Source organism: Fundulus heteroclitus, chromosome 19, assembly GCF_011125445.2.
Source record: "Fundulus heteroclitus isolate FHET01 chromosome 19, MU-UCD_Fhet_4.1, whole genome shotgun sequence".
Taxonomy (NCBI): domain Eukaryota; kingdom Metazoa; phylum Chordata; class Actinopteri; order Cyprinodontiformes; family Fundulidae; genus Fundulus; species Fundulus heteroclitus.
In genome coordinates, this window is record NC_046379.1 from 20,722,460 (window position 1) to 20,746,283 (window position 23,824).

Here is a 23,824-nt window from a genome sequence, read left to right on the forward strand (position 1 = left end):
GCCATCGATAGCTTTAATCGACAACCAGCCACCAGAGCACACCATCATCTGTTGCTGTTAATGTTTGGATGCAAAGCTCCAGTAATACTCCACTTTCAATGCAATGCAAACTCGGAGGAGCAAGACATTGTCTACTGGAAATAGGGCGTGTAAGGTAATCTGCAAGACAGGACTTGCTTTTCGAGGACATGAAGAAGATGAAGGTAATTTTGCATCATCTTGTAAAGTTGTATGGCAAAAAAAATGACTCTCTTTTGTCCTTTGGCTTACTCGTAGCCATGACTATGTGAGCCCACAATGCAGAACGAATATCTAACTTTATTTGGGAACACATCGTTTCGGGAAATTGCCTCAACAATCAGGTCCTTACCGGTGGTCCAATTTTCCATTATAATGGATAGCACTCAGGACATACAAGGGAAGGAGCAAGTTTCTTTTGTTTGAGATATGTGGATGAGACTTAGAGCCAAATGAAGCATTTGTGGGACTATATGAGGTGCCAGGGACAACAGGTGAACAAATGGCCAAGCTAGCAGTTGATGTACTGCTGAGGCTGTACATTCCAATCACTGCATTGCGAGGTCAAACCTATGATGGAGCAGCTATATATGGCTGGGAAGTTTTCTGGGGCGCAGGCAGTGCTGAAAAAAGAGCAGCCATTGGCATTGTATGTGCACTGTGATGCCCACTGTGTGAATCTTATTACACAGTCTGCTTGTTGTGCCTCTCCCATACTGCGTGATGCGTTGCAGTGGGTGCATGAACTGGGAACTCTAAGCAACCAGTCTGGGAAGTTTAAGGGGCTGTTGGCTGGACAGGCTGTGACTGGAGGGTCATATAAGGGGGATCAAGCCCTCTGTGTCCCACCAGGTGGACAGTACGTGGCCAGGCCGTTGACAAAGTACTTTGTCAATATGAAGCTGTGTTGTCTAGTTTGGAGGAAATGGCCTCAGTAAGCTCTGACACTGGCACTCGGGCCAATGGACTCTTAGAAGATTTCTTAAGGGTAAAACCGTTCTTGGACTGCTGGTAGCTTCAGATGTGTTGGGAGAGCTGGAGTGTTTAAATCGATCTTTGCAGAATCGATCAAAACAATAGAGGGGATGCAGACTGCTGTTGGTTATGTCCAATCCACAATCAAAGAAAAAAGAACGGAGGAGAAGTTTGCAGTGTTATTTGCAAAGGCTGCAGAAATGACACATACCCTGCACCTTGACCCTATTGAAATACCCCACCAGAGAAAACCACCCAAGCGGTTCAGTGGTGGAGCTTCTCCCCATAGGGCAAAATCACCTGAGGAACACTTTAGGGCTGAATATTTTAAGGTGTTGGACACTTTGGAGAGTCAGTTTACGGAACGGTTTAACCAACCAGATTTGCAAAAACTGAAACAGGTTGAAAATGTTCTCCTTACTGGACAAGTGGATGATAGTATAGGGCAGTATCCAGAAATAGACACAGGAGTTTGAGGGTCCAGCTGACAATGTTTCACTCTAAGCATAAATTTACATCTGTTAGAGAAGCTGCAAATATTCTGAAGGGGATGTCCAGTGAAGTCAGAGGCTTGTTTGATGAGGTGGAAAAAATGATCAGGTGTTGTTGGTTGTCCCTGTGGCATCAGCGGAGGCAGAACGAAGCTTTAGTGCACTAAGAAGGTTAAAAACATGGTTAAGGTCAACCATGACTCAACAGCGCCTCAATAACATAGCAGTCTGTCATGTTCATCAAACCGTTCTGGACCAGCTTGATCTAAAAGATCTTTGTCAGCAGTTTGTCTCTGTTAATGACAGGCATAGGCACATCTTCGGAATGTTTAGATGAAATAGAATACACTGAACAGTATTTACAGTCCAGCTTCAATGTGTGGAGATCAAGTTAGGTTCAAGTTAATGTTCATGTTTTGGGTGTTGTTATCTACACTTCAGATGTATATGTAAAAAAACGTATTTGGAATGTTACGATAAAGTACGTGAAATGGGTTACACAGCGTAACTACAGCCTAGTTGTACAACTTGTATATTGAAGTTAATATTTTAAATGCTCAGTGCCAGTTCCTCTTCTAGTTCCTGTGCACATGTAAATACAATAAATTATTTGCAGTCCATTGAATGTATTATTTTGCTTTGTTTTATGATAGATAAAGAGCATATTAAAAAAAGAAATAAGAGTGGGCTTTACCTCTGCATAATTCTACATCTTCAAAAGAAAATACAGGATAAATCCACATACAACAGACATATTTAGACTATATTTGGTTAAATAGGCACATATTTGCCTTCTGTCTTAGTCGCTGGTAAGTTGAAATGCAAACCTTTTCAAAGTGGAAAAAAATCCCAATTCCACATTCATGAGAGCAGGTGATGCTTCAAACATTGACAATAGCATCTAGTGTGTGTAGTGCCTATAAAATTTGTATTAATGTTGCAAAAAATGCTGCTTTTCTCTTTAAACGAAATGTCCCCTGATGCTCACGTCAAGTATAAAAAAATAGGAGCATGCATATTGCGTAGGACCAATGACATCAAACCAATGAAACTGAGACCAGTAGTGTCCCTACCAAAGTTGAACTCAAACCTACGCCCCATGGTTCATAGTCTTCAGAATTACTTCTAAATGGCTCCCCTAGGGACATGTTAAGGTTGTTTTTATACATACATTGTTGGTTGGTTGTGTTCTGTGAAGAAGTAGTTCAGGGACTTAATGTTGAGCTTAAGGGTTTTTGGAGGTTAATAGGTGTAGAAAGTTCTTTTTTTTTTTTAACTGCATTTCCATTTAATTAAAATTTTGAATTACTCAACTCCAGTATTATCAGAGGCCTGACTTTTTCCATTTCATTTTAAATTTTTACTACTATTCACTGCTTGTATTTTCCTAAAGTTTTTGGGGGTGGTATTTTACTTCATTGGCCAGCTGCTGGACAGAAACAAGGACAAAGAGCAGGAAAATTATTATTATTATTCAACTGGTAAATTTAATAAAGACCATACAAATGCTGCAGGTTCCTTAATCTATAATCATATACAATTTTAAGGTATACTTCTGTTTGCATACATCGTATAAAAACACTATCTTTCAAAAAGAATGGTCAACATTTGACAATAAATGAGACTAAACATTTGCTGTTAAGTCCTGTTTAACCAAAAGTGATTTGCTAAATTCCAGAATGATAGATTTTTTTCAAATGTAGCTCATCACAAATCTACTTTTTTGTAGATAAACTGGGCCTAAGGGTGCCACTTCAATGTTACTGTGCTTCTTTTTTTTTAAATTTACATGTGAGCTTGCAATTTTTGAAACCCTTTTAGTGCAGCCCTCTTAGGGTAGCTGACATTGTTTTACAACCCTACAACTCAGAAACTGCACCTGTCCTGTCCTCCACTACCTTCAGGCATCGCTGAGTCAGCACCTTGAGCCAGTGGCTCGAACTGATAAGGCTCAGCCCCGCTGGGCTCCACAAAGCTTTCCATGATGGGGGTGGGTGAAAAATCTTTGACCTCAAAAGATCAATCCATGGCAAAACCACCAGATGTTGCCCTTGTCTCCCTATGTTTCAAAATGTTGCTTTCCCTCGTCCTGACCGCAGCCCTGAGTCCTGCTTAACCCCCACCTTTCTTCCCCACACTTAGCCGTGTCTCTTGGAACCACCCACTTGCCGTTGTTGCCGTGGGCGGAGTTATGCCTTTACATCGGGTTGAGTTATACTTTAAAAACATTTTTTTTTTTACTTTCTTTAAAGTCAGCCATTTACATACATTTCCTTAGTATTTTGTAGAGTTGCCTTTAAACTGTATGTTTTGGATCAGGCATATTAGGTATCCTTCTTCAATCTTGGCCCATTCTTCCAGACAGAACTAGAGTATCTGGGTCAAGGCCAGGTTCCTTGTGTTCATCTTTTCAGCTCTGCCTAAAAATATTCAATAGGACTAAGATCCAGTCTTTTTGATGGCCCCTAAAAACATTGGATTTGTTGTCCTTAAGTTGCTTTGTAACTAATTTGGTGACATGCTTAGGGCGATTTTCTGCTCCAGACAAACATTTGCTATTTTCCTTGCTTTTTTATGTCGATGGAGTAAAAAAGCATGGCTTTTAGAATCTCATTGCTTCTTAATTAACTAAATAAAATTAATGTCATCTGATCATAATGACATGGTGAATTTACATTAGACTGTCTGACTCCCGACATAATTCAGATGAGAATATAAGTAATCTGTTGTCCTCCGAAGAAACAGCTTTCGCAATTTCTCTACAAAACAGTTTCAGAACTGATGAACTGGATAGACGCCCAACCTCTTCAGAACCCCATTTTCTTAATGCAGCAGTGGATTGAATTTACGTCAACAATGGGGAAATAAACTTAAAATTTTCTTTAAGTGTCTCTTTCTCACCCGCTTGGTTTCTAAAATGTAACAAAGCTTCCACTTAATTTAAGTCGTTATGTCAAAGTTGCAGTGCACTTGTGTTGTCAAAGTACATCCATTCCACGGATGCTAAATGTAAATGCTATAAGCAGCTGACATTTCAATCTGAAAAACTCACAGAGAAAGAAATGGCAATTAGAAGGATTTTATTGACACGATAATTTAAGTCTTTAGCGCTCAGACCTCGGCAGGAACATTAATGCTGAATTATACTTTAATATGCATAAGTAGATGTATGAGAACAGGGATGTTCCCCCCCAGGTCTGAAACTGGTGGTGGAGTGGAGATAGAAGAAGTTTGTTCAGTCCATATGGTGATCTGTTAAGATAGATGTCCAACTTGATAAACACAGGTTTGCATGAACTGTCCATGATGAGCAAGCTTGAAGCGACTGTGGAGAGGAAAAACTCCCCTTTGGGAAGAAACCTCAGGCAGAACCGGGCCCAACATGGTGGTCTTCTGCCGGACCAATAACGAGGTGATAGGGAGTGCTGAAAACTGAAGGGAAAAAACACTCTGATGGGTTGAGGATGGAGGAACGTCTTGGAAGCTAGATGAACTCAGCTACGATGGTGGAGAAGGGGTTGGGGGTGGGTTGAATCAGACATCTGATTCGTAATCAGACATGATGCGATGCTGTTTGCGCTTGCTGGTTAGCAGGCTGAGACGTGGATTTGAAGTTGCTTTTAAGATGAGCACGGGATGCTGATTGGGCTTCATGGAGGTGCGGTTCGTAGCTGATTGGCTCACATCAGAGGCGGATCGGACTCTGAATGGAGGCAGCCGATGAGTTTCTTCAATTGAACTTCCGCTTTAGCTTCATATTATTTAAAGTTAAGCTCTCAGTGAACAAGCAGCTTTGGGCAAAAGTATTTTTTGGAGATGCACTACACACACACACTGACAGCGTTCGTTTTCCTGTTTGAAAAGGTTTACTAGTCCAGAGGCGGTTGTTTTCGGTTACTTGTATGAGATCCATAGAAGATTGTTAAGATTAGATAAGTGAAAATTTTAAACATAGTTTTTGTTTTATAACATGGCCATACTCCGGAAGTAAGCCACTCAAACTATTTGGATTGCTTGTGCCAGGAACAGCACATCCCTTCCTGGCACCTCCCAACCGAAAATCTCTCCCTTTCGGGACAAAGACGTGTACGTGAAGGGGTGGAGTGATATTACACACTTGGAAAGAATATTTAGTGTGCCTTATAATCCAGTGCAGTTTATGGTCCGAAAAATATGGTAATTATTGAGTTTTGCTGATGTTTAACATCACGGTCCATAAAGAAAAACTGTTTTTGAATCTTGTGACTAAAGCAGCTACAAATCAGAATGTGAAGCTAATGTGTGGGCTGGTTGTCACCTAGATGTGATGTGAAACTAGCCTCTCACAGCGTTTCATCGCCACTGTTTTAGGGTAATGAGTTTAAAGTCACTGAGAGTGGTGATGAATAGCTTGTTTTACAGAGAAATTATTATACACACTTCAGGTATCGTTAAATGAATGTCTGGTTCACTGACAGAAGAGTGTAGTATGGATCCCAGAGAATTGATTAAAACATCTTGTCATGGTGAGTTTACATAAAACAAAGAGACAAATGAACAAACAAACAAAAACCTTTTAGAAGAAATGTGCCCACAGAAATGGTGAACTTTGATTGTTGAATTTAGGATATGAAACATGTTTTATTTTGGTTAAGTAAGCCTGTATTTTTGCAGAAGAATGCTATTGTGTGTTTTTTATTAACCTTATGGTAAAAAATAGAAATGCATCAAATAAAAAATAAAAAACGAAGTGTTTAATTAAATCTGTAAAACATATAGCTTTGAAATAAAAAACATTTTTAGTGCAATGCTCTATGCAAACTGAACATCTGTGTTTTAATGTGTATAAAGCTCCAACCAGCTTTACATTTGTATTTAATTAGTCAAAGGAAGTGAAACACTCATGACATTCAAGGTAAAACAAATTTTCCAACCGTCAGGCTCCAGTGATAAAAACTTACCACACTGGAGTTGAAGGAAACATGTTTACAAAGCATGATTTGCATCCCCTTCTCTCAAGGTGTGTCTTTAAAAGAAATAAGTTGAAACCATTTAAACGGTCTAAGATTAGCCGCAATCATCTCAAGTTTCGATTCCAACGAAAGCCAGGTTAGCCTGTCTGACTTTTAATTCCCAAACGAATGAATGTTTGTGAATTCCTTTCAACATCCTTCATTGGGCAGTTAAACAGCAAGAGAGATGTTACATCGTATGTTGGACACAAATGGACAAAACTTTCAAACGCCTTCCTGTCGAATCAACTTTAACCCTGAATTATTTTTCCCTCTAAGCAATAAACTAAAACCACTGTTAAACTTGGTGACATAAAAGGTTTATTTGCTTCCTTTCGGTCTGTGTGCTGTTTTTCTTTCTTACCTTATAATTAACCCAAAAAAGTTAGGAACACAATGTGGTAACATGCCAAACGCCTTTAGGTATTTTGCATGCAGTATCATCTTACAACGAAGAATGCAGAATGGGGTGCGGTGTTGGTGGAGTGGCAGAAAAACCCAACCCATGCACAGAAGCCTCCATCCTCAGCATGGTTGTCACGGAGACCTTTTCCGCATGCCATTTCGTTTCTCACATAACCCATTTCCCTGTCTAGGAACTGTCAAATAAAACCAGTACAGTCACACACAAAAATTAATGCAGGATATTGCAAGCTTTGGTTTAAGCATATGTATTCAGTGGGTGAAATATCTCTCTTTAAGAAAATATTTTTTTATATTAATCACTTGTGGCATAGGTAGTGGCACCCTTAACATATATGCACAATAAATGTAACTCAAGAACTTTTGTATCCATCCATCCATTTTCCTACACGCTTCTCTCTATTGGGGTCACGAGGGGTTCTGGTGCCTTTCTCCAGCTGTCAATGGGCGAGAGGCGGGGTAAAACCTGGACAGGTCGCCAGTCTATCGCAGAATTTTTTCAACTTGTATCAGTTTAACAAGAAATCCCTTTTCAAAATGGGAAGGACAAGGGAACAAGGGGAAATTTGTGCTTATCCAGGCAAGCAGGGATAAACGATGTTACAATAATAGAGCTTACCGTGACCTTAATTGTGACTGGTCTGGCAAAATTAGTTTTAAATGGATGCGTAGATCTCAGACAATGACTAGTGTGTTGTGAGGGTTGCGGTTACAGCACAGGTGTGTGCTGAGCCAACAAGCCAAAATTATTTGTTTGAGTTGATAGAACTTTATAGTTTAACTAGCCTCTCCCTAGTGGTTTGGTTAGAGTAACTGCAAAAAGATGGCTGATGTGTGTAAAGGGTCTTTGCCGGATAAAGAAAGCAAACCCAGTTTATAATATTTAAAAAATACAGCCTACATCAAGCTCGCAAGATCCTTAAGAACTCTTCTCAGCCAGCCCACAGATTGTTTTCTCCCCTGCCCTCCGGCAGGCGTTTCAGGTGCCTCCGGACCAGAACCAGCAGACTAAGGAACAGCTTTTTCCCCAGAGCTGTCTCTTTATTGAACTCTAACCCTCACTGATAGACTCTCCTCTCCCTCCTCACACCTTCCTCCATTTTGGTATTCTGTTATTTACAAGACTGTAATGTTCACCTGCACTCCTGACTGTTACTATTTTAACAACTTTTCACATGCATCTTGCACTACTAACTATGACTGAATATTGATTTGCACTGCTGACTGTCTGTTCACAGTACCAATTGTTTATATATACATTTGCAATACCGTACTTTAACTGTTACATGCAATTACCTTCCACTGCACTTTAATTTAAATAGCTTCTGTCCAAACTCTATTTATTCATTTTATAGTAATAGGTAGCTGTATATCATGCTCACAATTCTGCCTATAGTAATAGCCACCTGTACATATATTCATAGTACATGTAAACTCTGTTATAATAATCATCTGTATATTATGCTATTGTACATATCTGTAAAACTCCACCTGTAATATCCATCTGTATACTATATTTGGTACATATCCAGCTGTAAATTTAGTTCACAATACTAGTTATCTATATATACATATCTGTACATATCTGTAAAACTCCATTTATAGTAATACCCACCTGTATACTATATTCGGTACATATCCAGCTGTAAATTTAGTTCACAATACTAGTTATCTATATATTATACTCATAGGACAAATCTATCAGTAAAATTCTGATTATAATAGTATAAACCTCTATATTTATTCAGTAATAACCCATGTCCTGTACTTATGGAACCATTGTTTATCCTGCACTTGCTGCTATTGCACTTCTGGCTAGACCTAAACTGCATTTTGTTGCATTGTACCTGTACCTGTGTAATGACAATAAAGTTGAATCTAATCTAATCTAATATATTTTAAAGTAAAATATCTCACAAACTGCAGTTAAAATTAGAAACTTCACAGCGGTACATGCAGAAGAGCAGCTAAAGCGGAGTAAGGTTACGAAACAACTATCAATATGTCAATGAGCACTGTTCAATCCATCATCTAAAAAGTAAAAATAGTGACTAATGCCCAACCACAAACCTTTGCTAAACTCACGAGTCAGGAAAGGACAGCATTATGCAGAGAACAGCCAAGAGACCTAGGGTAATTGCAGATATTCACAGCTCAGCTGGGAGAATCTGCTCACAACGTTTGGCGGTGCTTTCCACCCATCACTTCCTCCACATTCCCAAAACCAGACTCAGGACAATGGGAGATAGGGCATTTTGTGCTGCTGCCCCACATCTGTGAAATGCCCTCCCTGACACCTTGAGGGCACCTCAATCCACTGAGTGTTTTAAAAAAGGCCTTAAAACATTTCTTTTTAGCAAAGCTTTTGGTCCCCTTTAGATGTTTTTTCTCTCTTCTAAAAATAGATTTTTTTTTTTTTTTTTTTTTAGTTTTTCTCTTTTTTACCTGTAGTACTTTGAGATCGTTTGATGGAAAGTGCAGTATAAATTAAATGTATTATTATTATTATTATTATTATTATTATTATTATTATTATTATTATTATCTAGCTTTTATGAAAGTGCTGTTATTGATTGATGAGAAGCACGGTTTTTTCATTGCAGGGACTTGATGCCTTTACCCTGGATTTTGAAAGCCCTCCGTATGTTTCAACACAATTTTAACAAAGTAATTAAAATTTCTCTGGTCCACACTTTCTGGATAAAAGGTTCCTGTCTGGGGTGAGGACTTTTAGATTACCTCAGGATTGTTGAGGGGCAGGTTCCTGCCTCGAGCAACAATAATTAGGGGACCCTTTCTTGCAGTGGTCTGACTTCTGGTCACCAGCCCTATTTAAGACCTGTGTGTTGTTTTGTTATATTTCATGCCAGAATCATATTTAAACTACAATGACTACCAAACTTAAATATGATTTTAGCTAGGGTGCCATGTACCCTCTAAAAATTCTTGCTATACACTTTATTGGAGTGCCTAAGAAGACCCCCAGTGGCAGACACCTACCTGTCTCCACCAGCTGTGGACACATCAAAGCTAACCATCTCCAGTTATATTCAATGTTATTTATATAGCGCCAATTCACAACACATGTCATCTCAAGGCACTTTACAAAGTTAAATTCAATCAAATCATCCACACAGATTAGTCAAAATGTTTCCTATGTAAGAAAACCCAGCAAATTGTATTGAATCTTGACAAGCAACATTCACTCATCCTGAGAGAGCGTAGATAACCCTGCCACTGCCTTTGATGTGGGTATGTGAGCCAGACAGGAAGTGTCTGTGCTGTTAGCATCTGTTGTTCACTGAAGAAGATTCTGCTGTTGCGACGTGACAGTTGCACACAAAGCTTTTCTCGGTGGTAAAGAGTTGCAAACGCATTGCAAGTATGTACATGCACTGCAAACACAAAAAAGTATTTCACACACAAAACTGAGACTAACACACAAAACAAGTGCAATGGAAAAATGCAGCAAAAGAGGAACACTGCAATCACAGAAATTAGACACACAAAGTGCAAATATGCTGCAAACACAAGTCAAGGGTCTTCAGACCTCTCATACTGTAGTGATCGACACATCAGAAATGCAAAAGTCTCAAGCACGCTAATACTAAGGATGTGTGTATATATACCACTGCTTTATAATTTTGTAAAAGATTAAGGGCCTGAACTTCAAAGATTCCAAAAAGGGAGCGTTATATTGTGTCAACAGAAAACTGTGAGAGCAAAAAGTGGGCGTCCTGCCCACTGTTCTTGAGAAGAAGTACAAAACAGATTTGGCCAACTTTTGTTAAGCACAAAATCTCTTTCTGGGGGGTTGGTTTGTTCTGGCTGAACTGCAATGCCGAAGGGGGGCAGGGAAGGTGCATTTGGTAAAGCTGTATTACGTTGGGACAGTAGCAGGACTGGGTAAATACCTCTTGTTGCACGAAACTTTTTTCACTCCATTTCCGGGGACAGCTTTTGCCAGGGACAGGTCATCCAAAATGGAATCTGTCCCAGGAAATCGGGGACATCTGGTCACCCTACCGGAGGGGCGGAGTGATATTACATGCTTGGGAAGAATATGTAATGCGCCTTATAATCCGGTGCCCCTTATATGTGGACAAAGACACACACATAAATTCATGGTGCGCCTTATGGTCCAAAATTAAATTCCACTGCTTTGCTGACAGCACACAACTGTATATAAAAACTGGTCCATCATTGACATTGTTATCTTCGTCATTGTTGTTGTCATCATTATCAGTATCATCGCCATCATCTTCATCAACATTGAGAACCTGCCTTGAGGAGATAAAGACATGGATGGCGGATAACTTTCTCTGGCTTAATAGCTCAAAAACAGAAGCTATCTTAGTTTGCACACCACACTAGGTCCCGTCTTCTCCAATAACACACATCACCTTCTCTGGTCAAAACATACCTCTGTCATCTACAGTCACCACCCTGGGTGTAAAATTTGATACTCATCTCACTTTTGACACCGTGGATGGAATTCTAAGCCATAATAATATAGTAGCTTCCCAGAGTTACTGAATAAGGAAACGGCAGTTTTCGGCACTTTTATTGAGAAACAGAGCAGAGATCACATATATGGAAAGTAATCGCACCCCATTGTCCCGCTGCAGTCTGCGTCTGCCTGTCTCTGCCTCTCCTCGCTTTCGGCTCTCCCTAATACTCGACAGTGGCCTTGGCATGAGACAAAACAAAGACAATCTATCCTAGACAATCAACATCCCGCACAGTAACTACGCAGCATTTGGTCTTGGCAATCAGCGGGCCCGTGCTCACATGTCCGAGTGGCGTGAGGCCATAGTGACTTCAGAATAACATTCCCATAACAGACACCCACATTAATCATCTCTGCAAGACCTCCTTCTACCAACTCCGTAACATTGCCAAACTCCTCCCCACACTCTGTCAGATGTAGAGCAACCTTCATCTCCTCAAGGCTCGACTATTGTAAATCCCTCCTCGACAGGACTCCAAGCAAGAGCCTACAATAACTGCAATACATCCAGAACAGCCCCGCGAGGGTCCTGATGAGGGTGCGTAAATATGACCATATCACACCCATCCTTCACTCACTACACTGGCTTCCTGTTTCATCCAGGAGCGACTACAAAAATCGCTCAACTAACTCAACAGACCTACCTCAAAGACCTCACCTTGCACCACTAACCTTCTCACGTAACCTCTGCTCAGGAAGCAAAGCCACCTTACAGCCCTCAGGACTGAGCTCAATATTATGGGTGCTCGGTGTCATGTTTGGCTTTATATGTTTTGCCCACATGCAGAATACACTCGGGGATACAGGTAGATAGAAAAGGGTTTATTGAAGTCAAAACTCGAGAGTGGATTGTTCAGCAGGATGGAGCTCGGGCTGGGACCAGGAGGACGGGAAGCCGGTGTGATCTAAAAGACGAGAGGATCTGTTATCTTTGGCAGAGGTAACTGGGAGGATGCTGCTGGACGTGGACGTAAGCTTACCACACGGTGGAGGACCCAGGCCGGGGAGGTGGCGACGAGAACTGGGTGTAGAGCTGATGATGAAACCACAGGTGTCCGGAGAAAACGGCGAGTGGATGCGGAAGCGGGTCCGAGCAGCACCGTAAATTCCAGGAATCCAGATCAGCGGGAGGAACCAGTTGCTTGTCCGAAGATGGCTGGGTTCTAGAGTTGTTGTCCGGAGGAAACGAGAAGAAACCACGAGGTGAGCAACAGGAGAGGTGACCGATGGATCTTGACAGTTGTCAACACGAGAGGGGATCGTCCGGATGCGAGGTGGAACCTGGGAGACACAAAGGTAGGAACTCTTAGTCGCATATAAGGATAACAAGGCTAGAGAACCGAAGCTGGCTTTCATACCACGACGGTAACACTCTGGCATCCTCCCGCTGTCTGAGCACGGTTCTTGTAGTGCTTTCTGGTGCTGCTCAACAGCCCGCAGGTGTGTGGGCTCCGCCCACCCATCAACCACGAACACCTGTGGAGAAAACTAGCAGAACCGTCACCAGGCTGCACAGCCCTGCTGACAGGGTTCTGACACTCGGGCTTTCTGCTCTGCGGCTCCTCACCTCTGGAGTTCCCTCCCAGACCACCTGAGGGCGGCTCCCCAAAAAACAGACTCTTTTAAGAAAGGTCTAAAAACCTATGTTTTTTAAGAAAAAAGTATTTTCTTAAATGTTTTATTGTGCTTTGGCTTTTACACCGGTTTTTAATCTTGCACTCTGTAGCACATAGAGATTGCTTTTATATAACAGAAAATGTAGAAAAAACTGAACAGGACAGCAGTGGATCATGGGGCAAATAGTCCGACTTAAAGCACACTGCTGCACATCTATATTTTAAGTGTCAGTGTGTAGTGTATGTGGTATGTTTTAAAGGGTTTTAGAGTGGTGTAATGTATTTTTCTTTTTCTAACCTTCTTCTTCTTGTGTCCAGGTGTCTGGCAAAAAGATTCCCCAGAGACCAGACACCTATTTGAAACCTTCTGGGCCAGACCAAGAAAAAAGAAGGCAGGGGGAGTGGTTTACTGGTGTTAGAATTGCTGGAGAATTATTTATTGTAATTGTGTTTAATTTAGGATTTTGTCTATTTAATTAGTGGGTTTATTTCTACATAATTATTGGTGGGTTTTTTATTGGAGGAATTTTACATTAGTTTTAAAGGAACTAATGTTTGTACACCCCTAGTTGTTTTAAGTGTTTTTTACCTAGTTGGGCGTGGCCCCTTTAAAAAAACCATCTTGTTCATTCATTCAGGAGTTGGCTTGTTGGAGTTTCCTGAATGCCACCTGCTGCTACTAGGTAAAACACTAGACTGCTTAACCTCCCTGCATATGCTGACTGCACTTGCACTTTTTTGAATGCACTTGCACTTTTTGGACTTTTTTTGAATGGAAAATAAAAGGACATGGAAACTGAGGACATTAAAACTGCTTGACCTGTCAATTTGTTTTTTCATTGGTACCAACCTTGTTTGTTCCACCACTTGTGCCAATCTGACTGCACTGATCCACACAGTGGGATAGTGGTGATACATATATATATATATATATATATATATATATATATATATATATCCATCCATCCATTTTCCAAACCGCTTAATCCCTCATGGGGTCGTGGGAGTTGCTGGTGCCTATCTCCAGCGTTCACTGGGCGAGAGCCGGGGTAAACCCTGGACAGGTCGCCAGTCTGTCGCAGGGCAATATACAGTGTGTGTGTGTGTGTATATATATATATATATATATATATATATATATATATATATATATATATATATATATATATATATATATATATATATATATGAGAAGGGACTTAGCCATTGAACAATTTCCTCTAAGCTTTTGTAGTTTATTTGGCTGAATTTGGACATTTTGTTGAGATAAGTTTTAGTTGGTACAGCTTTGGTTCTGAATTTGATATACATGTGCAGCCTGCCTGTCTAATCTTTTGGATTTTCTCAGTAAAGAAGTGAGCCACTTCTTTACAAAGAAAAGAAGTGGGTGAAAGCACAACACATGGAACACGAATGATAATAATAATAACAATAAGCAGTGCAAGTAGCCTACATCTTATTTGATTGGGGAGCATGGCGCTAAGGGACATGGATAATAAATAGGGGGGCACTGGCCAAAAAAGGTTGAGAACCACTGTATTAGGAGAACAGCTCTAGACAACGTCATGGCCAAAGATTCATGATCTTATGTCTGGACAACGTGTGGTCAATCTGTCAATGGGTTTTAAGCAAACACATGCGTGTAAAGAGGAAAGGAACTGGACAGTTTGAAAAGGAAGAAATCTGTGAATGACTATCGAAGGCTTTTCTATGATCAATAAAACTGGCTTCAACAACTCTAGCTCCATTTAACAGAAATGAATTTCTGTCAAAGAAAATGGTAGTTTACTGTGTTTCCCACATTTTGTGGTTGTGCTGAGACCAATGCTGCAGATTTTTTGTAATATTAAAAAAATATGAGATGACGAAACTGGTTGCCATATAACCACATTTTCTTCACTCTTCTTTCTTCCTGTCATCATAACGGCCTCACCACTATCGTTTTGATAACTTAAATCTCTTTTAGCAAAGGAAGGCAGTGTAAATCTTGAAGGTATACTATGCAACCGGGGTTGATTTTCCAGCGAGGCTCCCCCCAGAGGGCGAAAGTAAAAGTGCACTGTCGTAAAGATGCTCAGCTGTTCTAGTTTCTCCGTCAAGACAGGCGCTGTTGTTTTGAGCTTAGCAGACAGGCGAACGCAATGAAAAGTGGAAAAAACAGCAGTACAAACAATGACTAACACAGTGAAGGTATGAACATCAAGCTTCCCGCAGCGCTATCTTGGCGAGGCTTGGCGAGGCGGCCGCCTCGCCAGTTTTATTATTATTTTTTTTATTTTTTTTATGTTGGCGAGACGCTACCGCCACCGCATCGCCAAGCCGCGGCCGCCTCGCCAAACCACCGCAGCCGCCTCGCCGCGGTAGCGTCTCGCCAACATAAAAAAAAAAAAAAAATAATAATAATAATAACAAAACTTGATATGCTTGCATGTTTATTTGACGTTAACACGCGGTTCTTTGTTGTTGCTTTCGCGCGTGCATATAGTGAATGGCAGGGCAAAAACACATGGAGTTCTCGCCGTAAAGCGAGACTTCTGTGTGTGCGGGCCGAGAGCTCTTGCAATTGCAAGTGCGGTATTTCCCCCACAGACCCCCAGGGTGGCCGAGAAAACCTTTGTTCGACCTGAAATGACTCATTTAATCATCCAAAACAGTATGGAACACATTAATTAACTGAAAAATGTTGCATAGTATGCCTTTAAAGACCATCTAAATATATGTTGGTAAGCGGAGTTTGAATTGTTACTTGATATTGAGCTGCTTTAGTTGAAAAAACTCCATATTATATTCTGGATACTGTGTAGCCCAGGTTCAGCCATGAGTATATTTCTCTGATTATTATTATTATTATTATTTCTTTCTTCTCCTTCTTTGATTCCAGATTGCACCTCGGTTTAAGAAGCTATCGCCTCTGTGCTGGAATGCAAATGTCAACACCCAACAAAAGGAAGCTCTTCCTCCTCCTCCTCATCACTGTATGTGTAATCATCCTCTATGATAGAAAGAGACCAACCACCATTAACCGGATCCCTGTGGCTCCAAAGTTTTGCCCGTCGTCTGTGTCTAAGCAGAGCATCACTCCTCTGAAAAACACCAAGCACTTATTGGTCTCCGCCTACATGGATCAGAGAGTGCCGGGCTTTGACATACGCTTCATTGGGATGTTTCGGAGAGACTCCATGCAGGAACTCCACTGCTTTTTCTGCTGTTCTGGCTACATCAGTGAAACCACTCCCGCAAAGGTTTTACAACACTCGGACAACTTCGGGTTTCCCTTTGTCACCACGGATGTTATGTGCCAGATCCCTCCAGAGTGCAACGCCACACATGTCACTCTTCTGACTCAGCCCAGGCCTGAGAATGGATCTGAACACACCTGGCTTCCCATAAGGAACAAGAAAACCAACGGAGAAGAGGATAAAAAGATGGACTTCACTGTCTGCATCTCCAATCTGTTCGGGGACTACAACAACGTGCTTCAGTTCGCACAGACCCTGGAGATGTACAGGTCAGTAACGATGCACCTTTAACCAAAGGGGTTAAAATTGTGCAAAAATATCAACTTCTTTTTTTTTTTTTTTTTAAGTCAGTTTCACATTTTTTGTAGCAATTTTGCATCAAGTGCCTACTAGTGTTGAGATTGAGGCTTTGCAAAAGTGTGAAGGTTTTAATTTTGCCCAAACAAACAATTAGTGGCTAGCCATGCAAGTGTGGATGACGTTAGTCTGTTTTAGTGCAATTCGCAAATAACTACTTGTGCTGCTTTTCTACTAATAATTTCAGCTCTGCACCGCTCTGCTCTGCTCTACTCCACTTTACTCGACATTTTCCTTGTTGCCTTTCATCAGACCCACTGACAGCTTTTGGTAGCTTGAAGCCACAGCTCCTGCAAACAGCGTTGTGCGCTTTACTGCTATTAAGCATTACTCTGTGATGTTAACACCATAAAGAAATCTGTGAGAACTGGTAAAGAATAAAAAGGTAAATCATTATAAATAAAAATACAAATAATGTTTGTATTATTGTATATCCGATGATGTCTTCAATATAAAATAATCCACTGGGATAAATATATGGAGCCTGAACTAATAATAATCTCTGCCTGCACAGATATTGGGTGGGCTATGCCAAAAAGCATACACCAAACTATCTCTGATCTAGTATTACAAATATGTTCTAATACTGCAGTAATAATATTAGTGTGTGGCATTAAATATGAAATGGTATTTCCATTTTTACACTGTACTGGTAGATGGAAACCTTAATTTTAAGTTTTAAATAACGCTTTCTGGATATCATCTGGGACCAACTTCAGTTTGTGCAATGATTACAAAAAACTGTAGAATGTGCAGCAAGACTCCCAAACTCCCATCAAATTTACTACACACGTATATTATGAGGGGGCTGGTCATAACAGAGCATACGTTTTAATGAGAGACGTCGCTGAGGCAGTGGCGGCGGGGGGAGTTTTCTTCAGTAGGGGCTGTAACTTGAAAATAGACATTCCGTTTCAATTCAGCTTAGTTTATTTATATAGCACCAAATCACAATATATATATATATATATATATATATATATATATATATATATATATATATATATATATATATATATATATATATATATATATATATATATATATATATATATATATATATAATCTCAAAACATATACTAAGATATCACACAAGTGTATTTATATGAATTAAGCCAACAGAACAAGCAGACTTCTACTTTTTATACATAGATTGGGCTGTTCTGTCTTTGGGAGGAGCAAATTTCTCAATATCTCTGTGGTTTGGGATAGTTTTGACAGTGACGCTACAAAATCTTAACCTGACTCCGCCAGATGGATTTGCTCCGCATATCTATCTGGAAACCTTCCGTTAAATACTGGTTAGCTGATTGGCCTATGTTGGTGATAGACAGGCCAAATAAACCAATCAGATCAACAAAGCATATGACGTAATAACAGCGACGACGAAAACACAACCACAAGCTCTTGCCGAAACCAGTCGGGAGAAGAGCAAAAACATCTTTTCCTCTGAGAAAAGCCTCCAGAGCAGTGTTTTGCTCTTCTTTCAGTGAAGAAATACTCTGTAATTCTGATAAAACTTACTCGATAGCCACGCTAACGCTAGTTTCATCGGCTGAAGCCGCCATGTTCTTTAGACTGAACTGTCGCGCTTCTCGTTGCGTCACACCTCAACCCCCCTCAAAGCCAACGCTGACTGGACGTTCGTTTGGTGAACGGCTCCAAATTTTCTTTAACGGAGAGTATCCAGACTGATCTGCGAGTGAAACCTTGAAAGCTCGCGAGATCATGATGGTCTCACGAGGCTAACAAAATCCACCAAATCCACTAAAAACACCCAGATTTTCTGAGCTTTCACTTCCATCATGGCCACGCAGGGCAAGTTCAAATGCACCACAGAACTTGACACAGTCTTTTATTTTTGATAGAATTTGCCTAGGTCTTTGTCAACCTCCTCATTGTGCTTGCGGATCTCTAACATATAGCCTTCATCAAGTTGAGAGGAAAGGTTTATTTTCCCAAACATGGCTATTCGCAGTGCATTTTTCATGTGAGTCCCAGACCGTTCATGTCTTGTTGCCTTTTCCGAAAGGTGCTTTAAATCGGTCGTATCTGTCTTAATCCATGCTGGGTCTTTAACCCCTATCTTCTCTTGATAAGGTCTTCTCTCAAAAGTTATGTTTTTGAGTGACTGTACTGAATCATTTTTATTGCACCACTTCTAATTTCTGTCCAATCGTCTCTGACTCCCACGGCTCGGCCTTCATTCAGGCAAACTTTATAACAGACAGCTCTGACGTCGCCCCGTGGTGGGAGAGTATGTGTAAATCAAGCTGCATTCAGCTGAAGAGGAGCTACTGCACATGTAGGTGGCTGCGGCTTGAAGGGTGCGGCTTTGTTGTCTTGCAATCAGAAGGTTTTGGGTTCAATTCCAGCTTCCCCCCTGTTGCTTGTTGATGTGCCCCTGGGCAAGGCACTTAACCCCAAGTTGCCTACTGAATAAGCAGAGCCCAGGAATAGTAGTTGACAAGTTCAATGCTTTTCTTTGGCACACTAGTCAATCTTCTATATTTATTCTGCTAATAATCATCTAAAAGTAATTTCTGTGGTTAAACAAAATACATTTTTAAGTCAAATAATGTGGCCTAGATGTGTATGAGCCATTTAGACGTTAAATAGAGAATTTTTCCATTTAAAAAAATGGTGAGAGAGAGCAGAGGCAGATGTGCTCCTAAAATGGCTCTACAGAGCAAACAGCATCTCTCTCTGTCTGCTGCTAACACAGCCGGCCCACATCTAAATCACGGATTATGCATGCATTCAGAGAAAAGTTGGCTACTACTGTACATGTAGGTCCCTAACAGCTGGAGGTAACTGGGGGGGGGGGGGTTCCCAAAGCAGGATAAAAAAAGCACAAAGTGTGTGCACACAGTTACAAAACAATGGAGCTGTGTAAGCTGTCCTACATCAGAGGGAAAGCACATGTTAGATGTTTTTGAGATGGTTTGGACGCGTACAGAGGAGGAATAGTGAGCAGAGCCGTCGTAGGAAGTTGAGGCTGGAACTACCAGGCAGGAGGCCTAGATGAAGACCAAAAGGAGATTTATGGATGGAGTTAAAGAGGACATGAAGATAGTTGGTGTGAGAGAAGATGATGCTGAAGGTAGTTAGATGGAGACAGATGATTCACCGTGGCAACCCCCAAAAAGGGAAAGATGAATATGTTCTATTATGTTTTGTAAATACAGTGAGTGTTTTGTCTTTTTGTTCAAGGTTGCTCGGAGTGAACAGAGTGGTGATTTACAACACCAGCTGTGGCCCAGACCTCGACCGCCTTCTGGAGAGTTACAAGCAGGAGGGCTTCGTGGAAGTGGTTCCCTGGCCAATCGACAAGCACATGAATCCGTCCCGGGGATGGCTTTTTTCAGAACATGGTGGCGATATCCACTACTTCGGCCAGCTCACCACACTCAACGAGTGCATTTACAGATCCATGGAGCGTTCCCGCTACGTCCTGCTAAACGACATAGATGAGATCATCATGCCGTATCAAGAAGACAGCCTGAAGTCCCTGATGGACAGGCTGCAAACACAGTTTCCAAATGTAGGTTGTTCACAATTGCATTGTCCATATATTTCTTATGTTTCCCGTCATTTTTAAAGCATATTCACATTTTGCAGGTGGGAGTGTTCCTCATTGAGAACCACATCTTTCCTAAAAAGCACTTTGAACCGAGTGGGAAGTTTCACCTTCCTCAGTGGAACGGGGTGCCGGGAATTAATATTCTGGAGCACATCTACCGAGAAGAACCTGACCGAAAGATTTACCATCCATACAAGATGCTAGTTCAGCCAAGGTGGGCTGTGGCTTTTCATTTCAATTTATATTTACATTTAAATGGGCTGCCAGCCGATTGGTAAATTAATTTAAAAAATTACAATTAAAAGAACCCTGAACCACTCTGGAACATAGATGTTGATATGAAAGAAAAAAGAAATGGAAACTATTGCATTGCAATACCACAGCTTTAGTGGTTGAACAACAAGGTTCAACCACTAAAAGTCCATCCATCCATCCATCCATTCTCCGTCACGCCTGTCCCTTGTGGGGTCACGAGGGGTGCTGGTGCCTATCTCCAGTATTCAATGGGCGAGAGGTGGCGTACACCCTGGACAGGTCGCCAATCTATTACAGGGCAACACAGAGACAAACAGGACAACCATTATAGGCAAGGCACATTTATTTGTATAGCACATTTCAGTGTCCCTCCAGACCACTAGACAACTCAGGTCTCCTGGCTCCGGCCTACTCTGCATACCTAGAACACAAACCAAACACGGAGAAGCAGCATTTAGTTCCTATTCTCCACTCATCTGGAACAAACTTCCAGAAAACTGTAAACGTGCGGAAAGCCTGAGTTCCTTTAAATCGATTAAAAACACATTTGTTTAGGGTTGCCTTTGACTGTTCTAGTTAAACTGTTCTACTGAAACATTGTTAGTTCAACTTTTTTAGTCTAACTGTTTTTAATGTTCTATTTTGTTTCTACATTTTATTCCTACTTTTATTCTGTTTTATTTTCCTATATTTTAATCATGTAAAGCACTTTGCGTTGTCTCTGTACTGAATTGTGCTATACAAATAAATTTGCCTTGCCTTGCCTTTGGCCTTGCACCCAGAGTGCTCCAGGGAGTCTCATATTATTCAGCGAATTGTTTGTTCGCTGAGTTGCTGAGCTGGTGCTCACCGTTCGGAATCACAGGCAGGGTTGTTTCATTTCCATACGCAGCATTTACATCAAATTCACTTCAAACTGTCGGATTTTCAGCTCCATAACGGCTAATTTCTGTAGAAGCGTGTCAAAGTCCTCTGTGTTGAAGTGAGGCATATTTTTGAATCGGGTGGTTCTTCTCCATATCCACTTCATGTTGAATTCTTTCCATAAGAGCGTTTTTCCTAAGAACTGACTCCTCTGGGGTGTAAAGAGACATCTTGTGGGAATTAGCTGAAAACTAAAATAGTCCACAGGGGAGGAAAAAATCTAAATCAAAAAATAAAATAAATAAAATAACTAAATCCAACTTTCTGTAATTAGAGACTTAGAGATAAAAAGTGAAAGGCAGCAAAATGTAAGTAAGCAGGGAGCAGAGGAAAAAAAGCGTCCGAGCAGGCAGCGAGGCGGAGAGAAAGTCATTCTACTACTGAAAGTCATGTTTTCCAATTTTATTGAAAAGTTTTATGTTTCCGAGTCTGATTTGGAAAAACTTACATAAAAGTCGCAGAAGTGGACATTCCAAATGGAAATGTTGGAGGATTCTCACCAAGTAGTTGTAGGAGTCTTTGAAGTGAGCGGCTGTTTCACTCGTTTAGATATCTACAGTGTGTGTTTTACTGTGGCTTTTAAACAAACCAGCATCTCACTTTGTTACAGGATGGTGGAGCAGACATCGGTCCATTCGGTGCTCAAGTTTTTTAAACAGGATTACAAAGTTCCACCGGATGTTTGTCGCATCGTTCATGTCCGCGTGGCCCTGCGGAAGTCGCTGAAGCTGGAGGAGCTCAAAGTGGACAGTCGGCTGTGGGATTTTCAGGAGAAATTGATTCCCAACGTGGACAAGGTGTTGAAGAAATTAAAGATGCTAGTGTAGGAAAATAACAGATGACAACAAGGCAAGAAGGGAAAATTTAATTTCGCAGCTGAAAGCTGAATGTGAATGTATGCCTTGTTTTTTTTTTTACTACTGTATTTTTCAGACCATAAGAGCGCACTGTGAATTAATGTGTCTGTGTGTCTTTGTCCACATATAAGGTGCATGGGATTATAAGGCACACTAAACATTCTTCCCAAGTGTGTAATATTAACTTACTAGGTTTATTTAACTGTAAAATGTGAATGAGGGAATCTTTCATGCATCATAGGAAGGCATTGTGCACGAGTCTGTTTTGTAAAGCAGTTTTGCAGTTAAGACCAAAGATTTAAACATGTACAAGTAGTTAAACTATAAAAACATGACACAGATAACTTATGCAAGTCTTTTATTTTGACAGAATTCACAAATACTCAGGTCTGTTTGTGTAATTCATTATTCCATCAGATAAGTGATAATTGCAAGAAAGTGTAACAGCTGATGATGCTTAATGTCCTTTAAGATTATTTTTATTGCCATAGCTGTCTTCATGGTGAATTTTAAGTTGTTTGTTTCCTCAACTAGAATCAAGAGTTTACGGCAGGGATTGTTTTCCGCCAAATGCACAGTTTATGGCATTTGATTTCTCTAAACTTTACACATGTATCTTCTACAAATGTCCATACAGGCTTTACTTTCCTCAGGAGATAATTTCATGGCGGATCCTGTACACTTAGTGGTTTGCCTAAGGGATTTTGACAATGGACCTTGGCAAAAAGTGGAAACTTTCCTTTCCTCTGCTCGCCTCTTAAGATCTTTTTTTTCCCCGTGTGCTGTTTTGCTTCTGAACACTTGGGATGTGGGTGTTTTTTTTGTTTTGTTTTACTATGTTTTGCTTCTCATGATGTAAATGTCACCACTCTTTGGGAACCAGTGTGAGAAAGCAACGCACATCTTGTGGCAACTGCGTTGACTTCTTCTCATTTATTTTTATTTTTTTTTTTTTTTTTGTAAGTGCCATACCTCATTACATACCTCATTTTAAATAATAAGCACAAAACGGTTTGTGGGGCATAAAGTTTACAATCTATATTTGAGTAATCTGTCTCCCTCTGATCCAATGAATTAAAAGTCTAAACAGTAATATTGGTGTTGCGCCGATGCCATTTTACTGAGGGAAAATGTGAAGTACAAACTCACGTTTACCATCTAAGATTACTTACAGTAACTGTAGAGAATCTCTACTAGAGATGATTGAACTTCAGACTTGTGTCGAACGGATCGTGGAAGTTTAGATTTTTCAAAATAAAATGCTCTAGTGACTGCAGTTAAAATGAGAAAATTTGCAGTCAACATGAGAACAGACCTGCACCTTTGGTGCAATTTCTAAAGAACTGCAGGTGCCAAGTTCATCTCTTCAAACAATTCTACACAGGTATAAACTAAATTAAATGCAGAAAGCAAATTTCATTGTAATGTATGTTTCAATGACAATAAAGTCGATATTACTACTATTACTGTTAAATTTGGAGGAAGGAGGAGGAAGCTTTCAATCCTGAGAACACCATCCCAACTGTGAAATGCTAACCTGGCCAGCCAGATTGTTAATGTGTAGCACTCTATGTTCTGCACATTA

At 40.6% G+C, this 23,824-nt stretch overlaps 1 protein-coding gene across 1 annotated transcript in view; it reads left to right on the forward strand.

Annotated features, from left to right (window-relative positions):
- The window catches only part of LOC105917700, a 50,074-nt gene extending 26,722 nt beyond the window's left edge, over positions 1-23,352 (forward strand). The window contains exons 2-5 of the mRNA XM_012852572.3: positions 15,906-16,532; positions 19,834-20,164; positions 20,242-20,417; positions 21,993-23,352. Of these exons, the coding sequence (XP_012708026.3) occupies positions 15,906-16,532; positions 19,834-20,164; positions 20,242-20,417; positions 21,993-22,209 (1,351 nt within the window). The 3' untranslated portion in view covers positions 22,210-23,352. The remainder of the gene's footprint in view (positions 1-15,905; positions 16,533-19,833; positions 20,165-20,241; positions 20,418-21,992) is intronic.
- Positions 23,353-23,824: the final 472 nt, after the last annotated feature.